A 21136-nucleotide genomic window follows, 5' to 3' on the forward strand; every position below is an offset into this window, starting at 1 on the left:
TTAAATCATTTATATTTTTAAATTTTATATTTTAATGAAACTTTTAAATCTAAAATTATTAAATTATAATTAAAAATTTACTAAATAATAAATTTTTACGTATAAAACATATGTTTTTTTATATGCAACCTAATGAAAACAACAAGAGCATTTGAATATTTTATTTATTAATTGATGTATAATTTATTATTAATTGATGACTGACACTTGGCTTCTCCGTGACTTTTGACACACCGACATTTTTAATGCGTTGGATTTTTATATACTAGAATTAAAGCCCTGCTTTGCGTTGCGGCAAAATGAAAGAATATTTATTTCGTTGGATAGAAAACTTTTGAGTTAGAATTGTTTGTCCTAAAATATGTGTTTGTAAAAATATCTATACACAAAAATTATTGTAAAGTTAACCACAAAGCAAATAATTGTTACATGGTTGTTCACAAATTTATGTATTAATTTTCAACTAACTTACAAAAAGTTAATGCTTATGAAAAAAATTAAGATAAAATATAAATTGTTATGAATTGAAATTATATTGTGTTGTTACTATAAAAGCTATTAAAGTAATTTCGTAACTTAAGTAGTTTCTATTAAATTTAATAGAGTAGTAGAGTATAATGATTTGACCAATATATTCCCAGCATTACTATTATATATTAACTTAATTAAGAATAAAGTAACCTATTTTTCATAAAACAACCAACAAATTCGAACAAAATTGAATAAATATCTAAATAAGTTACATACAAAAAAAAATTGAAAAAAAAAATTTTATGCTCAAATACAAAGATAAGAAACAAACATAAAGAAGTAGAAAATAAATTAATTAAAAAATACCAAGCAACTCCATATCATATTCAATTTTGTAACTTTCATGTGCTCTTGTGAATAAATTTCTCACAAACTATTTATAGAAATAATTACATAATTGTCATATTAAATAGACTAATAAGGATAGCAGCACACCGATAAATAATTTGTGATTTTTTTATGCTAGCTGCTTTGACCTAAGCATGTGAAAGAAGAAAAAAAATATTAATGGCAGGAAGAAGGAGAAACTACGGAGAGGTTTACACATGATATTCATTAAATTAAGATGTTGTATAGATCTTTTTTTACAACCAACAATCCATGGATTATAATATAAAACCTAAATGAACGCAAATAAAAGGTCATAAAAAAACTAAATGATTATGAATGAGTAACAAATAAGGAACTGTAAACACCTAAAAAATAAATAAATAAATAATAAAAAATTAAAAAAATAAAAAAAAAAGAAGAGAGGTATGGTTGGGCGTACGCCCCAACCACCACGCGTGATGGGGCTCTGGCCACCAACTCCTTGGTGCCAGAACCCTATTACTGAGTTGTCCAAATTTTTGGACAACCCAGCTGTTAAAAAAAAAACCTGCAAAACCAATTCAAGGGGAACAAAAAACAAAAAGAAACACAGATCAAAAAAATCTACCAGCAACAAGCTACAGTAGCCACAATAGAAAAAGATCCATCCACAAAAAAAGAAAAAAAAAAGAAGAAGAGGGAGAAAGAAGAGGAGAAAAGTGCGACGTCGGCAGGGAGAAAGAAGAGAAAGAGAAAGAGGAAAAAGAAAGGAGAGGCCAGGGAAATAAAAGAGAAGAAAGAGAAAAAAATAAGAAAGAGAAAAGAAAAAGAAAGAGAGAATAAGAGGGGAGTGGCTAGGAGAGAAAGAAAGAAAAAAGGTGAATGAAAGAAGAAAGAGAAAGGAAAGGAAAGAAATAAAGAAAAAAAGAAAAAAGAAAAAGGAGAAATGAGGTAGGGGGCTCCTCACAGTATTTTGGAGAAATTTTTATATGTTATTGTACCTTTGGTGGCTTGCCTTGGCCCACATAGTTATATATTTTTTGAGTTAATCTAAACCTACACAAGGTAAGATCTAACTTGCATGCCTTTTTACTTTAATATTTTTTATTTTTATTCATTGTGGTGGCTCAATTATTTATGTTAAAGACATATTATTAAGAGTATAAAGATAATTTAATTAAGACAAAAAATATATTATATAGAGATTTTGTGATATTTCAAAGTAGAAAAATAACAACAAAATATAAAGTGGTAAATGAAAATATGCGTAAATATTTGATAAAAAATAGATATAAACAAATATCTGAAAAAAATATAAAAAAATACTAAAAAGATGATAATGGTTGTAATAGTAAATATATATATATATATATATATATATATATATATAATTGGGATCAATATTCATATTTAGATACTTGTAAATATAATATGTATATATATAAACAAAAAAAAAAAAAAAAAAAAAACATGATACAAATATAAAAAATTATAAGAAAAATGAGATGATTGTTTAAGAAATTCCATCTAGGAAAGGGCAAAGAGTTGCCTTTTTCGGGTGGATGTTTTTTGGGTGCGAAGTTCGAGACGGATTTTCACCGAAACGTTGGGATAAATCCGAACTTTAAACTCCAATACCTGTTAAGTCAAATAATCGTTGTTAAAACATGACATATATATTAAAAAAATAATAAATTTACATAATATTGTATTTAAACTTATATTAGTTAATTAGTTTAAATAAATATTACTAAATAAAGTTAATTTAATCGTTAAAGAAAATAAATTAATTAATTATTTGATAAGCTATATAATCAAGTAAAATATTAATGAAAAAACGTTAATTAAAGGATATGGATTTAAGTAAAAAGTAAAAAAAAATTATAAAAATAAAAAAATAATCCATGAAAAAAAATAGATAATAATAAACATATAAACAAAATGATAAATTATTAAATACATAGTTGAGTTAATTATGAACCACCTAATTCAATAAACGTGTGCATGTAGACATCAGCATTTTATCCTATCATAGCACGCCGCATTTTTCTTGCAAATGGTGCGAGAATCCCGATGATGGGATTTCTCCGAAGAGCTTGTAGAGACGAGTTCTTCCGGAGATTTCCCTAAGTGAGGAGAATTTCGAGACTTCACCAAAGCTTTGGGATGGTTTTCGAGTAATTTTTCAATAAAAGATTACCGATTCTATTATTTAAAATAAACAAGTCATGACATCATTTTACGCTTGCATAATGTGCATACGTAAAAAAAAAAAAAACCTCAGTCAATCAATTTATTAAAAATTTAATTAATAAAATAGAGATTAAATTAAAAGAAGGCTATATCAAGATAACTTAAGATTAAATGGTACCGTTCGTGGAACGGGCGTCACGGAAGTCTTAACCCTTCTTCGTGAGTAACCGCACTCCCGAACCCATCTCTAAAAATATGAACCAGTTCTCGTTCTTTCAGCGAACCTAAAATTAATTTAGGACTTCGTCGATTAGAATCAGATTAATAGGTGATCAATCACACTTAAATAAAAAAAAATAAAAGATTGGTGGCGACTCCTAAACGATCTAATTGTCTCTCGCGTCTGGCGGACGGGTTCTTGGACCCGCACGCTACAACAGGAACCAAAACAAATTGAAAATTACAATCAGATAAGGCAAGCAAAAATAACAGAAAGGAAAGAAATAGAGAAAAAGCAACTGTTACAAAGATAAAAAATCAAAACCTGATTATAAATAGAAATAGTGAAATCAGAAACATGTGATCATAAAAAATATTACCATAGATTGTGACAATCCTTGTCTTCGGACGTGTAACTTGGTAGTTAATAGATAATTATAATTAAGAGGAGTGGGATAAAGATTAAAGAGAAATATTTTAATCACCTTTACCTTGACTTCTTTTTGGGTGCCTTTACTTCGCACTGAACTGTTTCCTTTAATGCTTTGCCAATCTTTGCCCATCACCAAGAAATCATTCAGAATATCAAATTCAAAATGCTGATAAACGTAAATGTCAACAAAAAAATAAGGAATGACTAAAAGAAATGTAAATAGGTTTGTCACTTAGGCAAGTAGCAAATAAATAAATTGACTGAGCAAAGATGTATAGAAACACATAAGTTGAAGTTAAAAACCTTTGCCTGAATTAATTGGACATCCTTGACCACAAACTCTGCAACTCTGTTATGATCTTCTCTTTAAAGGACAGAACATACATCATTGGCAAGAGCCTCCCCACAGTTTAGGCCATAAAGGCTGTCAAATCAATATTTCCAAAACAAACATAGATCTTAAAGGGACTGATCCAAATGGAATTACTTATAATAAATATAAATAAAATAAATAATTAGCATCTATTTAAACTGTTTAGTAATTCATATTCAACGTTCTTACGTTCATGATCGCATCAATAAACAACCAATGAAAAACCATAAGAGTTTATTCTCAACTGATTACAAATGAAAGTAAACAAAAAAGAATAAGCATCAAATGGCTCATTCATCCACCACAACTGAGAGATACGGTTATCACTATAACACAAAGATACAACTATACAAATAAATAATGGAATGAAAGAAAAATTATTTTTTAAAAATACTCAAATTGAAATGGGAGTAATCAAATTTCTTTATATATATATATATATATATATATATATATATAATGGAATCAAGAAACAACAATGAAAGCAGAAAAAAAGAAAAAAGGGGACAAAACAAAATTGGGAAAAGATAGATAGTAGTCAAACATGGAAGGAAAACCCTTGAGAAGAAAAACGTAAAATCAAAGCAGAGAAAGACACAAAGCACAGAAAACAGGAAAGCAAACCACCCAAACTCAAAGAGAGAAATCACCAACAACAGAGCATACAAACCAAAAAATGAAGGACGCAAACTCGAAATAACATAAAGGATGGCCTTGGAGTAACCAACATAAATAAAGACAAACTCCTCACCCAAATTTGAAAATCAAGTCAAACATGAAACGAAAGCATGAAAAGCAAGCTAAGCACGTCATTCCATTAAGACCACACACGTGTCTCGTCTGAAAAATGCCCGGTTTGAGACACCAAACACATCACAACACCAACTTCGCTCCTCCAACCTTCATGTGGCAAAACTTGGGGACCCCGTTTGAGCATGAAAAGCATATGACACAACACCAAGGACTTGGATGGAAATGGATTCACTGGATTTACGGAGGGTCAAGATTTTTCTTTTCTAATGTTGCTTTAATTTAATTGTGTATTGACTTACTCTTCCGTAAATTGACTTACTCATAGTTTTAGAGATTGAAAACGTGAGCGTTGTCTGAGTTGACACGTGGATAAATGAGGAAGCCCATTTGGGACATTCTTTTACTTATGTTATAGATTTGGGAACATGTTGTTAATTTTGTTAATGAACAAATACAAGCATGGTTTTTGTTCATGCGTACAATATGATGTATATACTTTCACCTCCTTTATTTCAAGTTAAATGGTTTAATAAACAATTCATGTACTTAAGTTTTTAACCAGGAATAAATGTCAATTAGTAAAGAGGGGACCGCTAAGAGGGTCAATGTATATCAAAATAAGAATCCATCACAATCAAGTTGAATTTGGAATATTGATTAACCATTAGCCAAATGGAGTCATTATTAAAGGCATGATAACTTCAAACATGATAATTACCTTGATTGTTTTGCCTAGTGATTCAAAATTTGCTACTGTTGTGACAGAAAAAGGTACGATTATAAATACTACTTCTGTCTTGACAGCTAAGGACTTAATGCTAGAATAACCATTAGTGAAAAATAAAAAATCATGTATGTTAATTACATTACTTTACAAATCTTTTATTAATTTAACTTAAAAGCCTATCAAAATTAGACGCTAAACAAATTTTATCTTTTCATATATACAGCAAGTCTAGCAAAACCAGCACAACAACAAAAACCAAACATATGGGAAAAAGACATATCTCACAATCATCTAATAGTGTGATCATTTTGTTTGACTAAAATAAGAACTTTTTTTTAATATATAATTTGATTTGCTTATGGTGTTTCCTTTCAATTATTTTATTATCTCTTTTACTTAAAAAACTATTACTACTATATATACTACTAAAATAAATTTATCCTTTACTAACTTTTCAATGATTGAAATCAAAACAAATAACTATTTGCAGTTAATATCAATTTATCTTTTTTCTCTACAAATAATTTATCTTTTGAAGGTATCAAATTGAAATTCAATACAACATAATCTATATTTCCTATGACATTTTTTGTAGCGTAGCTACTAGTATCATCTTAGTATAAAAAATAATGGTAAAAAAGACTATCACTCAAATTAAAATAAAAAACCAATATTTAATTGTCTAAATATAAATTACTATCAACCTATGACTAAGAGTTTAGATGAATTTTTTTTTTTGTAAATTTGTCTAAATATAATACTATTACAGTTAAATAATTTTCAACATAAAGATTTTCAACAAATTCACTTGTTATTGTTATTATTTATATATATATTTTAATTTTAATTTTAATTTTAATTTTATTATTATTATGAATTTTTTATTTACTTATTTTATATATATGTTATTCTAAGCCATGCATTTTTACCATAATTTTTTATTACTATCATTATTTTTTATTTCATTTTTTTGTTTTTTTAATATTAAATATAAGTGTCCATATTATATAAATATTTATTTCCTAAAAAAATAAATGCATTTTAATTAAAATGGGCTAGACCCAACACTAACACACCCAAGCAAAAAAGAAAAGGGTTATACCTTGTTGGGCTGCGATTGGCCCAATTCGGTGGCCCGCAGGAGCCCAAGTCTGTTACGCTTGGCCTGCCTCAAGAGATCCACAAAGCGGCGTTCAAAACCCACCGTTTGGTGCCTGTGGGGGTGGTCAAAACGACATCGTTTGGGCTTGGACCTTTCGTCTTCAGCTACCCCACTGAAACGGCACCGTTTTGCTCTTTTTCCTTTGGGTATAAAAACCCCTTTTTAGCTTTTTTTATCCATTTTCCAATTTCTTTTTCTCTCTCTAGCCGCACCCTCTCCCTTCTCTCTACAAATTTTCTTTCTTCTCTTCGCCGGCGCCGGCGTCGGCGTCGGCGTCCTCCCCTCTCTTCTCGTCGGCCTCTCTCTCTCTTTCCCTCTCTTCGCCGGCCTCTTCTCTTCTCTCTCCCCCGACAGATCTCTCTCCTTCTGTCGGCCGATCCCTCTCTTTCGTCGGCCTCTCTCTCTCTCTCTTCTCTCTACTCGCTGGCCGACCCCTCTCTTTCCCTCTCTTCGGCTTCCTCTTCTCTTCTCTCTTAGATCTAACCCCCTCTTCTTTTTTGCTTTTTGTTTTATTTTTTTTTCTTTTTGTTTTTCTGTGGCTAGGCTCTTCTGCTGGTAGATCTAGGTTTTTTTGTTTTTGTTTTTGTTCCCCTTTTTGGGTTTTTACAGGTAGTCTTTTAAAGAGTCGGGTTGTCCAAAAATTTGGACAACCCGACGAGGGGGTTCTGGCACCAGGGAGTTGGTGGCCAGAACCCCATCACGCGTAGTGGGTGGGGGACGGGATGGCGAAGAGATGGCTGGGCGTATGCCCAGCCATCTCTCTTTTTTTTTGTATATATATATTTTTTTCTTTATTTATTTTATATATTTTATTTTATAATTTAAATTTTTTGTTTTAGGTGTCTACATATATGAAATAGAATAAATCAAAATACAAACTAAATATATAAATGAACAAATCAATATGGATAAAAGTTTCGATTAAAATTATAAATTTGTATCATATATTTGTATAAATATAAATTATAATTATAATTAAATAATTTTTAACGTCTATAACATAACTATTATAGGAAATTCAAATTTTAATATAATATTTATATATTTTAATTAATTATAATTGTAATTATAACATAAAAAGAGAATTAGAGAAATATATAAATTATTAAAGAAGTTATATAACCATCTAGATTTAGATTTGTGCTACTCCAACAACGTTGAGCTATTAGAAATATATAAATTATTGAAATTTTATAGAAGATTATGCGAAAGTATTTATGATATATTTAAACTTGAATAAATAAAATTTATGTAAATTAATTATTCATTTTGAGGTTGGAGAGATCAAAGTTATTAAAAATGCTAAATACCAAAATGGCATGCCAAATAATGCTACAAGTACCAAATAAGTATGTAATTTGAATAATTTAGTATATAAATATTTTAGAAATTTCCAGTTATTAAAATTAAACAGAAAATTACTGAAAAAATATTTATGAGATTATTAATTTAATGAAAAATCTAATGAAGAGGAAACAAATAAAAAGATGAAAAATATTAAAAAGAGTGTTACAAAATAAAATTATATATTTAGAAATTATTGATTTAGAAGATCAAAATTATTAAAGAAGTTACATCTATCTCTATCTTTTATATATATATATATATATATATATATCTCAAAGTCTACTTTTTATAGTACAAATGCTTAATATTTGTATTTTTTTTCTTATTGGATCTGCATTCTGCTAGTGTGCCGGCGGGCTTTCTCAAGCCTGAGACCCAAATAATATTTGGGCTTCATTCCACTTTAGCTTGAAACTTCGTCGGTAAGCAAATCGGAAACTAACCCAGCTTATTGAAACTGTCACAGCGGGTCCCTCCACGTGTCTTTATAAGGCCTCCTTCATAACCGACATATGGCAGCTAGGTTTCTTAAGGACCACGGGCGTATCTGGAAACCGCGTTGGTCAAAACGTTCACAGGCCAACTAAAGCCAGCTGTACCTAGCGAATAATCTGGACCGTTCATAAATCTCCCCACCGCTTAATCCTAGCCCTCTATCTTGATCCCTTTTATTCTATAAATAGAGCTCCTCAGATCTGAAATCGACCTGTTACGGAAACGGTGAGGACGCTTGATTGGTGCTTTTTCTGCAGCGTTTGGCTTCTCTCTGTCACTTCGTATATTTGTTTTGGTTTCGGTGATTGTTTGTTATGCCTTAAGGAGTTGGATTTGAATTGCGTTTTCGGATTTTTATTTATTTATGGAAGTAGTGACAGAAATCGGTTGAATCTCGGATATTGTGTTTCCTAGGTAGACTGTTCTTGCCTTCTTGGAATCGACGGTGATCTTGCGATTCTGTTGACGTCGATCCCTTGTGATGACGATTGGTCTAACTCTTAACCTGTTATTAAGAACTGATTAAATGAATTTGTTTTGATATCTGTTCTTCTTGGAGTTTTCACAAAAGCATTGCTAGTGTTCATTGTTGAACGTAATTAAGAGTATTGGCTATCTTTTCATTGGGTTATGCTGTGCAGATGGACAGATGGTTCTTTTGGGTTTCTTTCCCCTGTTACGAGATTTATGGAGTTGGAGTGTTGGCAGCGTAGCTGTTTTTCGTGGACGGAATTTGGTTTAGTCGTTGAGTTTTATATTTCTTCTTGTTTATAATTTTGGAAGTTTAGAAAAAAATATTTCAATACATGGTTTCTGCCTGCAGTGATGTTGCTGCTAATCCTTTTCTAAAGAGCTGATCCTTCAACTTCCTCATGGCCGTTACGAAGGTTTCTCCTTCTGCTTTGTGAATAATATTGTCTTTTGAAGTTCATTAGTAACATGTCAGGAGATAAAGATATTGTTAGTATTTTTTTTGTGAATGCAGTTTGGAAGAGATGAGGAGATAGTAAATGACCGTGGCATACTGCTTTTGATTTGCTGAGATTCCTTATTAATTTGGGATAAACAGGAGTTTTTTATGGTAGTGCGGACATTAGATATATATGCTAATTTTTTATGGTTGTGAGTTTGAGTTTTAATTGTGAAATCTGTGTTCTCTGGCGTTTGCTTATTAATTCCGGATAAAGAGAGGTTCATACGGTTGTTCAAACATAACTTCATATGCTATTTTTTTGTGGTTGTGAGTTTGGGTTCTTGTTCTGAAATCTATATCTTGTTGGGATTTGTTTGTGTTTGTAAGAAGAGAGTCACCAGATTACAAGTTATGTCAGTTCTGATTTTGCTTTCTCTTGGTCGTGATATCTGATTTGCATCCTTGTTTTGAAGGTAGATAGTTTTTTAAAAGTCTAGGCAGCAGACGTGAAGCTTTTTAGAAACTTTTGTTAGCATAATTTATTTCTTTATTTCCGGTTATATTTTCATTAGTTACATTGGCACAAGATGGACTCGTGGAAGATGTAGACATTAAGGACTTTAAACTGGTGACATTTGTTCTTTGTACCTTTTTGTTTTCATTTCACTGTTTCTTTCTCTTGTTTTTGGGCTTGACTTATGGTTTTTGTAGGTAGTTGTTGACAAGAGCAATGTTGGAAATTTTACCTTCAGCTCATAAGACAAAAGTCTATAGTCTGATTGTACAGGTTCTTTTTTTAATTTTATTTTCCACCATTTTTTAGAACCTCTTGGTTTTTAAGACTTCCCATTGGATTTAACTCTCAAGGAGATTCTGTTTCCTGGTTCTTCATAACTCTCTAAAATATTTAGTTTTGGAAAACCATTTGTTGGTACCGAGCTTGAAATGACTTTTTGACCCTTTTATTATTTAGAAGTGTGTTTGGTGTTATCAATTTCCTTTATTATTATGATAAAGGGCAAAGATTATCATAAAGGTCAGATTTTCTTTTGGCTTCTTTTCTTGGTCAGATTTCACTTTGGAGTTGGATTAGTATTTCTTTTGAAGTGGAAGTATAAATTGGTTTCATTGTGAATCTTGGATGGTGTATTTTCAGGACAGTCTTGGAATTTTGAACGTTGTCAATGCAATTGTTTTGGGTAGTATGCCTTGTTATTTGATTTTGCAACGATAGTTTGTAGATCTTTCTGACTTTTTGATTAGATCTCTTTTTCATATTAATAGATGGTTCTTCATTCTGCTGTGTTCGTTTTTGGATTTCCATAATGCAGAGATGGATAATACTGAGATTTTGATGCTATCTACATCGAGATTCGGGCTAAGTCATCCAATAGGTTTTTCTTGTTCCGTATTTGTTTATTTTACTGGCAAAAGCCTTTCTCCTTTCTTTTTTTTAGGTTTTGGAATTTTGTAATTTTTTAAGGTTTTCATGCAGTATGTTGATTTTGATTGATCTTTTGCCCTTATTTGATTCTTGGGTTAGAGGCTGCTCTTAGGCACTATTAGCATTCCACAGGGAGAATTATATCTTATATGAGCTTTGTTATTTCATATCTTTGTGGATGAAGTGCTTTTCAAAAAAAAAATCTTTGTGGATGAAGCTTGGGAGGAAGGTTGGTAAGTAGATGGAAAGTGATAATAGATGGCTACTTAATTGCGTTTGTGTGCTTGGAGTTCTATAGTGATATCTATTTTGTGATTGTAGGTAGTGGCGGATATTTATAGTTTTTCAACTTTTGTTGACTAATCTATAATGCATTTGGGCTTCACTGTCTTGGATTACGGAGTTAATTGGATCGTATAAATGTCTTGAAGGTGTTACTTTGTAAGGAAAGTGATTGGATTTTGTTTAACTGAAAAAGATTCTTTCTAAATCAAGCTTTTTTGATGGTCCTAATTAATGGTTTTTATGTGTAGTCTGAGGAGGTCGATCGGTCTCTAGTAATGGAGAAATTTGTTGCGCTGTCTTCATGTCCTATTCTCTGTGTACCTTCCACCCTTTTTTTCTTTCAAAACTCCATGTCCTTTATGTTCTTAATGCATTGTTTTGGGAAAGCAAAAAACTTGGGATTTGGTTTGACTTTAAATCTTATGAAAAATTTAGAACATTTTTTGATGTGTTTTGACATGGCAGTTTTGACTCTCTAGTCTCTGTTTTGCCTTTTTGTTTGATTTTCTTACTTTTAAGTGTTTAATACTTTTGTTCTTGATGGTTTTGTTTGGTTTGATTCTCAATATTCTCAATCTTGTGTTTAGATGGTAGTGTTGGTAATGGGGCTCTCTGATACTTCAGGTGCTGTTTGAGGTTATCAGTTAGAATTGAAGAAAAGACAGGGATGGAAGATTTGGAAGCAGTGGGTGGTAAGGTGTTTTGTAAAAGCTTATCCTTACACTTTCATATCTCCGTCTTTCTCCATTTTTCAGTTGGATGGTTTCAATTCAGATTTTGGAGTTGGTATTTTGGAGCATTTTTCTGGGATGTATTGGTTGGAAACTTGAATATAGCAATTTGTAGCTCAATGTTTAGGATTGTGAGGGCTTTATTACTAAGAAATGATTGTGGATAATATGGTATTTGGAATTCTGATTGAGTCTATCTGGAGTTGATTTGGGTGTTACTAAGATCAGTTTGTTGTTTGATTGTACAGTATCTTTTAACAGATGGACTGTGGGATTCTCACGCTGGGGTGGATAATTCATCAATTTTGCAGCAGTTTAAAGCTTTTAGGCTTGGCAGTGTTTGAAGAAGTTATTTTGATACTTGAATTTTTGGTGCAGTTGCTGCTTTTGCCTGGTTTTTACATTTCTAATTTCTTTAATCTTTTAGTCTCCTGGTATCTGGGCTAAGAACTTTTTATGGATTTTGTTAGGAAGCTTTCTGCAATGTCTGTGTAACCATACACGTTATGTTGGGAGTATGAAAAATTCTATATATTGGGTTGATGGAGTCTGAATAGAGAAGGGTAAGCAGATGCAGAGACAATTGATGGCCATGATCTATGTTTTCTCTTTCTAATTGATTTAAATGATCTTGAAGTTTTACAGGCAGTGATCATATTGCTTCATTGAACAGTAATTGTTGTAGATCCAGGGATAATTGATGGCCATGGTCTGTGTTGTGTCTTCACTTAATAATTCATAAATGGGGTTCATCTAGGTGTTTAACAGGCAGTTATCACCTTGCTCATAATAAGAACATTAATTTTCTGATGTGATTGTGATGTGGACTTCGATCCTATTTGCATTTCTTATGGTGGGAGAGACCTTTCCAGGTATCAAACTTTGTCATATTTCTTTGCGCATCAGCTTTTGTTTTTGGTAATGTCAGTCTTTCTGGCCTCCAAACAGCATTTCATCAGTAGCGGAAAATGGATCATGGCTTTTATCAGTTTGCTTGATAAAGTCTTTTGTATGCATTGGTTGGTTGGCTGGACATTGTGATGGGGAAATTTGATATCTTCATTTCTTGCTAGTGATTTTTTTTTATAGAAGGGGAATTTGACTTTAATTTTTACAAAAAAAAAAAAACTAATATGTTTATTATGAAATCAAATAATCAAGTAAAAAAAAAAAAAAAAATATATATATATATATATATATATATATATTATAATTGAGAGAGGGGATAATCTTATTCTTAAAGTAAGGGATCATGCATTAATCAATGAATTACATGTTTCGGTGTAAAAAAAATATTTATATTTTTTTCTTAACACTATAAATATTTTACATTTAAATATTTGATTTTTTAATAAATATATGTATTATTATTTTTTTGTAATTGGAGAAAAGAGATTCAACCACTATACTTTAGATAAAATATTATGTACTAACTAATAAATTAAATATTCAATTGATAAGTTATACTTAGCTTATGATTCAGTAATAAAAAACCTCACATGTATCAATTTTTTCAATGAAATACAATTCGTGAAAAATATAAAATTAAAAAGTTCATGCAGAATAAGAAAATATAAATAAAAAATAATATTAAATTATAATTGATAAATATTAAATGAATTTATTTTTTAATAATTAAAAGTTAAAAATTATTGTTTTTAAGTTTTTTTATTCAAATAAATAAAAGTAAAAAAATAAAAAAAACTCTTTAAATGTAAAAAACAACGTATTTTTGATATAAAGTGTAAAAAAATTAATTCAATAAAAAATAAAAAGTTAAAAAAATAAAAAAAAATTTACTTGAATGACACTTGTCATTCAATTGAAGACTCAATTGAAATAAATTAAAAAAAATTAAAACATCTTACTTTTATATATATTATGAATATCATATTATCATTTATTATAATATATCAACATATTAAATAATATAAAATTACAAATAACGTTTTAAGTAACTATATTTAACAATTTATAAGAATGTATTTAATGATTTGATGTAACAAAAAACAAAAAATAAAAATTTTAAATTATTTAAATTATTTCAAGTGTTATCGGGGAAAAAACATTAAATTTTAGCAACCCTCGAACCAAACCAAATCACGGTTTATTCAGCCATAAGGGGCTATGCAGTCACAAGCTCACAGCGTTTTGGGTTGAAGCATGAGTAAAGAATTTTGGGCCTGGCCTGCTTAAAATTTTATTTTACTTTTTAAAAATTAAACCATATTTGTTTTATAATATTAAAAATTTGGATTTATGGATGTAAGTTTGAACGATATATACAAGTCTCGAAGTCCAAATAAGCTCTAATCCGTGGACACTTCCAATTTGGTCCAACTAATTTCAGTGGACCAGATCCCTTCAAGTAAAATAAAACTTATATATTCATTTTACGCAAAAGTATTATATCCTCTTTTAAACGAAGAACCTGTAATGCTAATGAGATTGAGGAGGCGGAAGGCAAAGAAGAAAGAAAGAAGCATGTAAAACAGATTTGGTTGCACCAAACGTTAATGAGGTGTGAAGAAATGTTTTTGTCTCATGATTAAGGTTAGTGGTTGGGGAGTTGTCATCCGAGAGTGGTTGACCACATTTCTTGATTTTAATTAGCCACCCCTTGCTTCTCCCTCAAACCCCAATCCGTAGGGTAGAGATTAACATGTTGCTTTCAATCCACACTTAAAATCGAAAGCATTTCATCAACTGCTAAAGTAAACACCATTTCCAAACCGATGTCTCTACCTCATCTCAAAAAGGTACCAAGGAAAATTTTGTTTGACCTTATAGCTAATTCTCCTCCATAAATAGATATAGATGTGTGTAACAGGGTCAAGCCAATCATTTTCTTTAATACCACAACATATACTATAACAATTTTAGTTTTAAATCAAATTTTTATAGAAGTAGGCCGTTTACCAAGGACCAACTCCTAAAAGAGCAACCGAAGTAATCATAAATAAGACACCTATAATTGAATCATAGTAAAAAAAACATTGATTTGTGTTCAATCAATCGCCCAAAATTCTTGATAAGGCCTGAACAAGGTAGGGTCAAGATCAGGATTGAATACAATAAAAGCTTAGGCTTAGAGCATACATATCTCGTAATTGTGCATGCAAGAGCCGGTGGTCCATGGTTTTTGCAACCGATAAAGTTTACAATAAGGCTACGAGCGATAGGCCTCCAATTGTAAATAAGGAGCAGGGGGAACATAAATATGAAAGGAGCTTGTCACCAAACTCATTTTCCTTTATCGGGACGGTACAGAAGTAACAACTAAGACTGCATTCCTTTCTAATGCAACCCTTTTTGACTTCAATATTGTTTTTTTTTTTTTTTTAATTATTATTATTATTTTTATCTTTTAATGCAAGCAATTGGAACCATCTAACATAGTTAAGCACTTTTAATTTTTCCCCTTTAAACCCCAACCATACTATTTAGAGGTAGGATCCCACAAAGTAAGGTGATAACAAGAACTCACAGCTCAGCAAGCAAAAGAAAAGTTATTCATGTGGTGGATCCACGTTGCCCTTTGTTTTAGGCTCCTTGAACTAGACATTTACCAGTACTCCTGTTTTTGCATTTACTAACACCCCCAACCTCCCCAGAAGGGTGAAAAACAAACTACGACGGTAAAATTTCACCCACTTTTATTACGTATTTTACTCTATGTACGTACTTAACATTTCTTTTTTTTTTTACATTTGTTTTCATATAAGTAAAGAAGAATATTTATATTAATAACACAAAACGTAGGCCTTGCAAATTAAAATCTGACTCGCATGTACTTAATCTGTTCTAAAGGCTGTAAGCTGCCAATTGCAACTCTAAATTTTAACCTATCTATTTATTGTATGGATAAAATATTAACGCACCACCGCTATTTCATGATTCGGGTAGGTGAAACTAATTCTTCATTTATCATTGCATCCCCCGTTGGCAAGGGGTAGAGCTTTGTGTAATTATGTGGAGTTGTGGCCTTTTAAAATTTTGTATATACTATATATTTTTTTAATAAGCTTTTCAAAAAATTTTAATTTTAATTTTTCTTTGACTTTTACCTTCAGTAAAAGTTTTCGTTGACTCCGCCCCTATCCGTTGGATCCAAATGGTGAAATCATTGATAGTTAGACAAAGGTGATTGGTGCACGAAATTAGTATCACTTTAACCAACAAATTAGAGAAATATTGATTTAAGATGTGTTTTTTTTTGTTTTTAATACTAGAAGTATATGGATTTTTTACTTCCCACTAACAAAATTTTACAAAATGTTGAATTCGTAATCGTACTTTAAAAACATATAGATAAACACTATAAGGTATGTGTATTATTGATTTTATATCATATATAAAAGTGTTCATTGATTTTTTATGGTACGTTTGATAATGTGTGTAGCTTTTAATTGATGCTTGAACGGTTCAAATTATTACTACCAGTGGAGATAAGGAAGATTATCCAAAAGAGATTTAATTGATTTTATAAACCTTTGTTGTATAGATATTTAATTTTACAGATTCATGGGCCTAAAAGAAAAGGGAAAAGGGCATTGATTAAGGGACCAATCCAACATGGATTTCATGTGATCTTGGCTTCATGATCGCAAATTTTGCTACAATAAAATAAATAAATGTCACAAGTTGCTTTGGAAAAATACAACTATACCGTAAGATGTTAAAATTCATAACTTAAAAAGGGCAAAACTTTGGCAAAATGAAATAATGACTAGGTAGGCTTGTCTTTACGTGGAAAGAGTCTGAGTGACGTGGCAGAAGTCCATTGGGCGTAACCCAACTGTCATATGTTCTACGAGGTAGACGCCCCGTGATTTTGATAAATCCTATCGGCCGATCGCGCGGGTCTCTGCAGCAGTTGTTCTTTCTCTTTCTAACTCAAAATTGATAAAACTCTCTGCTCTCATCTCTCTTCTCTCTCCATATCACCTATTTTCTCTATTTCAGTTTCTTTTCCACAGCAAAAGGGTGAAGTAATTTCCTTCTGGAATACATGGAAAATGATAGAGAGAATACATGACAAGAATTCAAGCCAACTGATCACATATCAGCTTGCTGTTCTTGTCTCAGGTTTCATCTTTTTCTTTTCTAACCAGTATATTTTTATTTCTTGTTGTTTTCCGGGTTCTGGGTACTCTTCAATCTTCATTCTTGAATTTCAATGGTTCCTCTGCTAAGCATTCTCTGTTTTCATCATTTCTCATCACATGGACTCTCAACCTTGCCCTAATTAGCTTAACTGGAATAAGTGAACATCATATAACTGTGGATTCGTTTCTAATTTCGTTCTTTTCTACGCTCCGACGTATTTCTTCGAGTATATAAACTTTTTTACGAATGTAATGTGGAATTAGTTAAATAGCCGGTTCGTCAAATCTGACTGTGACTTATGTCTCTGTTTTACGATTGTGAAGCTCCTGTGTTCGCCGGAGATGGGGAAGAAAGGGAGTGGATGGTTCTCGACGGTGAAGAAAGTGTTCAAATCATCTTCTAAGGACTTGCCCGAGAAAAAGGTAACTAAATTTTGATTGGTTTAGGATTTTTCTTTGTTAGCTGACTGATTTGATTGCCATATACGTAAGCAATTAATCAATGCCATTTATGTCGGTTCCTTTCAATATTTTTCATTTTCCTACCTAAAATTTCATTTTGAGGCAGCCCTTCAATTTAAAAAGAAAAACAAATATCTACATCCAAAACATTCTGTGGTTTTCTTATCGTTTCCTGTCAACGCTTGATTAGCTATACTCCACAGGATTGCAAGGACATATTCTTTTTGATCTTACACATTTGTTGTTACCATAATAAGAAGCTGCTAGTTTAAGTTTATTTGAAAAAAAAAGTCATCTTAATTAATAATTTTTGTTTATAATTAAATATTTATAATACCAGCAAGAACAAAGTCTACGATTTAATTTTGATATATGAAATGAAACAGACAAATTAAGAATCTCAAATAATTCCCTCATAAGGTGATTTTCACTTTAATAAAATATTTAAACCTGACCATTAATACGGCGAATGGGAAATATCAGAAAAGAAAAATTAAGGTGGAGGTGGATTGCTTTGATTTTCTCGTTTCTTTTTTTGGTTGAAAGATGAAATAATATATTTGATATATGGCACTTATTGATAATTGGAAGGCCTAATATAATAGAATATGTCCTAAATTATTGTACTTCGTGGAACAAAAATGGCCTTCCTTTTCACTGTTCTAACGGCCATGAACACAAGCAAAGCACAATGGTCCCCTATCAATATGACTACCTTGACACATTGTTATCAATGCCACCTAAGCCATCACAATCATTCAATTTGATCATCATGTGCTTGAGATGTTAGATCTCCATCAAGCAATAGCAATAATAATCTGCTCTGTAAAATTTTCCTTTTGGCCAGCCAGCAGTAAGAAACAAAAATTTCATTGTCTTGCTGAGGAAATTTTAGTTAATGTTTCGTTTGTGTACATTGTACAAGCACTATTACTATTGATCAAATGTTTGTACTGAGCAACGCGGTGTGATTTCTCAGAAAGATAATAATGTGGAGAAATGGCCAAATGAGGCCCCGGAAGTGGTGTCATTTGAACATTTTCCGGCGGAGAGTTCACCGGACCTCACAAATGATGAGAGTGCGACGTCAACTCCTTTGCATGAAGATAGGAGCCATGCCATTGCTGTGGCCGTCGCAACTGCTGCTGCTGCAGAAGCTGCTGTCGCAGCAGCTCAAGCTGCAGCTAAAGTGGTTCGATTGGCTGGCTATGGACGCCACTCTAAGGAAGAAAGAGCTGCGACCCTCATACAGTCGTATTACAGAGGCTACCTGGTAAAAACTTAAACCTCCCTCATCATCTTTAATTATCTCTCTCACACGCATTTGCACACGCTTTACAAACTCGCCAGCAAAGATTTGGAAGGATCACAGATCAGACGAGCCACGTTAAATGCAATGTAATTTTTTATGGTTGTTAGCTTCATGATAATTAAAAGAAGTTGTAAGGCACAACTGCGTAGTTCCTGTAATTGTAATCTTATTAGCTATGCACTATGCAGTTAGTAAAATCACGAAGGCATATAACCAAGTGTACCAATAGTGATGCAGAAACAAAGTACTAGCTGGCATATAAGTAATTAGCATAGTACTTGTGGACCTGCACTTTATTGTTTATACCTTGCAAGTTGTAAGGTTCTATGACATCATATTTTCGGGCGCCATGAATGTCTTTTATTAGTAGATTTATATTTCTACCTTTTTTGAACCCTTAGTTATGTAAAATTATACTGGTGAATATCTAGTCCTTGGGCAGCCACAAAATTTGATGCTTAATTAAAGGAATAAGGTGTTATTTAAAATATCTTGGAATAAGATGTTCTTCATCTTTTTGGCACTCTAATTAAGTTCCAGGGAGGAAAGGGGAAATTCTTCTCTTAGGTTCTTTAGAATGTTGCGGATGGTTTAGTTTCAATTTTGCGTTTGATTTTGTAGGCACGGAGAGCTTTGCGTGCTTTGAAGGGACTGGTGAGGTTACAGGCACTAGTGAGAGGCTATAATGTGCGCAAACAAGCACAAATGACAATGCGGTGCATGCAAGCATTAGTACGGGTGCAGGCAAGAGTTCGAGCTCGTAGGCTGCGGCTAACTCATGAGAATCTTCAGAAGACAGTGGACGAAGACGAGGAAGAAATACGAGGAATGGAAGAGCTGGAACGAAAGCCAAAGAGCCCGTTGAGGAAATACGACGGTTGGGATGGTGGGCATCGAAGTTCGGAGAAAGTCAAGGAAAGTGCTTCAAAGAAACATGACGCTGTGATGAGAAGAGAAAGAGCCCTTGCTTATGCCTATAGCTATCAGGTTGGTTAATTGTTAATCATAAGCACTTGAAAATCACTTCGTTTAGTGAAAAATCAGAAATTGTTTGTTTTTGCTTCCCCTGAAACGGTGATTACATTGTCATAATTCACTTCTTGCAGCAGCAACAGCAACATCAGCAACAGCCGCAGCAGCATCAACAACTCCTCATGCAGCCACACCCCAATGGCAAGGATGTTGACCTCTACCTTAACGAGCGAGAGAAGGCGCAATGGGGTTGGAATTGGCTCGAGCGTTGGATGTCATCGCAACCATACCATGCCCGTCAACTAGGCCTTCAAGAGGGTTCTTACATGACACTACCCACCACCGCTACAACGACCGCCACCACTGATAACATGTCTGAGAAGACTGTTGAAATGGACGTTGTGACACAAATGGAATCAAGCCCATACTCCACTCAGCTGCAGGAGCTGCAATCAGGCTCGAATAATGTCCCCAGCTATATGGCCCCAACCCAATCTGCCAAGGCCAAGGTGCGAAGTCAAGGCCCTGTCAAGCAGCAACGTGGATCATATTTACCCCAATGGAACCCATCAACAAAGAAAGCATCAAATTGTGATTCCTCGAGTTCAGGTGGGGGAACCACAATCTACCAGGCCCCAAGGAGCCCTGGCCCAAAGAACAACGGTGCCCGCGTACCGTCTGGACGGCTCGGAGGCTGTAGCCCGGATGCCGGTGGTGGAGAGGATTGGAGGCTGCCTATTGCCGGTCATGGCTGGTGACATGATTTTGGCAGATTGTGCTTGAGAACTGCCGCTATAAGTGTGATATGAACATTTTGTTATATGTTAATATGTTGTTATTTATTGCTTTTTCATTCATGACTTTAGTGATGTCATAAAACTGCCAACTCTGGAGGCTTTATGATAGTATTTGTTTGTCCAGTTATATATTAAGTACACTGATATATTATTATTCTTTTCTATAAGATGGATTGATTGATTGATGCTGTTGCCACCACGTTGACAAGGGATTAAGGGTCTTTTTTATATCTTAAGAACCAGTTTATCTACTTCTCATTTCAAATTATTTTCAGAGTTGAAGTTGAATGGAACCAAATCAAGAGCTAATCTCTTTGAAAACCAAAACTGAACACAAAATTATCTCCTTCGAGCAGATACAAGTCATAATTTTGAAGATAAGATATTTTTATTCAATAAAAAAACTTAAATACACTTCATTTCCATTTTCAAAGAAGCCGGCTTGATGTTTGTGGTTGGAAATATGAAACCAAACCGGGTCTTACAACTGGGTAGTCTATGGCGTACTTCACGTGACAGAGCATGGATCTTCTCCGGAAAGACAAATGAAATCAAAACGCTGTCGTTCAA

General features: G+C 32.5%; 1 protein-coding gene and 2 long non-coding RNA genes across 26 annotated transcripts; 2 read left to right on the top strand and 1 right to left on the bottom strand.

Moving 5' to 3' along the window:
* Positions 1-826: 826 nt before the first annotated feature.
* Positions 827-4802, bottom strand: LOC108661088 (uncharacterized). 8 transcript variants are annotated; one of them, XR_016025067.1, is made up of 5 exons: positions 3989-4722; positions 3212-3805; positions 2825-3045; positions 2390-2478; positions 827-1007 (listed from the first exon to the last, which is right to left on the bottom strand). It is a non-coding gene; the product is annotated as an uncharacterized LOC108661088 (long non-coding RNA). The 8 variants fall into 8 exon arrangements; XR_016025068.1 differs by lacking the exon at positions 827-1007 and adding an exon at positions 4729-4802 and having other exon boundaries at positions 2312-2478; positions 3989-4109; XR_016025070.1 differs by lacking the exon at positions 827-1007 and adding an exon at positions 4729-4802 and having other exon boundaries at positions 2312-2478; positions 3212-3851; positions 3989-4109.
* Positions 4803-8761: 3959 nt separating this feature from the next.
* On the top strand, positions 8762-12730 carry LOC148763825 (uncharacterized). 16 transcript variants are annotated; one of them, XR_016025331.1, is made up of 5 exons: positions 8762-9429; positions 9528-9623; positions 10612-10654; positions 10740-10849; positions 11809-12730. It is a non-coding gene; the product is annotated as an uncharacterized LOC148763825 (long non-coding RNA). The 16 variants fall into 16 exon arrangements; XR_016025339.1 differs by lacking the exon at positions 10612-10654 and having other exon boundaries at positions 11809-11881; positions 12164-12730; XR_016025337.1 differs by lacking the exon at positions 10612-10654 and having other exon boundaries at positions 11809-11876; positions 12164-12730.
* A 4041-nt stretch (positions 12731-16771) lies between these two features.
* On the top strand, positions 16772-20765 carry IQD21 (IQ-domain 21). Of its 2 annotated transcripts, none has more exons than XM_007039007.3 (5): positions 16772-17003; positions 17348-17446; positions 18465-18758; positions 19419-19784; positions 19907-20765. In XM_007039007.3, the coding sequence occupies exons 2-5, from the start codon at positions 17366-17368 to the stop codon at positions 20525-20527; spliced, it is 1362 nt and encodes a 453-aa protein (XP_007039069.2). In that variant the 5' UTR covers positions 16772-17003; positions 17348-17365; the 3' UTR covers positions 20528-20765. The 2 variants fall into 2 exon arrangements, with proteins under 2 accessions (XP_007039069.2, XP_007039068.2); XM_007039006.3 differs by having other exon boundaries at positions 16773-17003; positions 19904-20765.
* The last annotated feature ends 371 nt before the right edge of the window (positions 20766-21136 follow it).

This window comes from Theobroma cacao, chromosome 3 (assembly GCF_053813885.1).
Source record: "Theobroma cacao isolate CCN51 chromosome 3, ASM5381388v1, whole genome shotgun sequence".
NCBI classification, from domain to species: domain Eukaryota; kingdom Viridiplantae; phylum Streptophyta; class Magnoliopsida; order Malvales; family Malvaceae; genus Theobroma; species Theobroma cacao.

What these genes read in the sequence shown, in the direction of transcription:
- IQD21 (XM_007039006.3), top strand. Translation starts at nt 17,366, where the DNA reads ATGGGGAAGAAAGGGAGTGGATGGTTCTCGACGGTGAAGAAAGTGTTC. An exon ending in AGGACTTGCCCGAGAAAAAG is followed by an intron (nt 17,447 to 18,464) that starts GTAACTAAATTT and finishes GTGATTTCTCAG; the next exon opens with AAAGATAATAATGTGGAGAA. An exon ending in CGTATTACAGAGGCTACCTG is followed by an intron (nt 18,759 to 19,418) that starts GTAAAAACTTAA and finishes TTGATTTTGTAG; the next exon opens with GCACGGAGAGCTTTGCGTGC.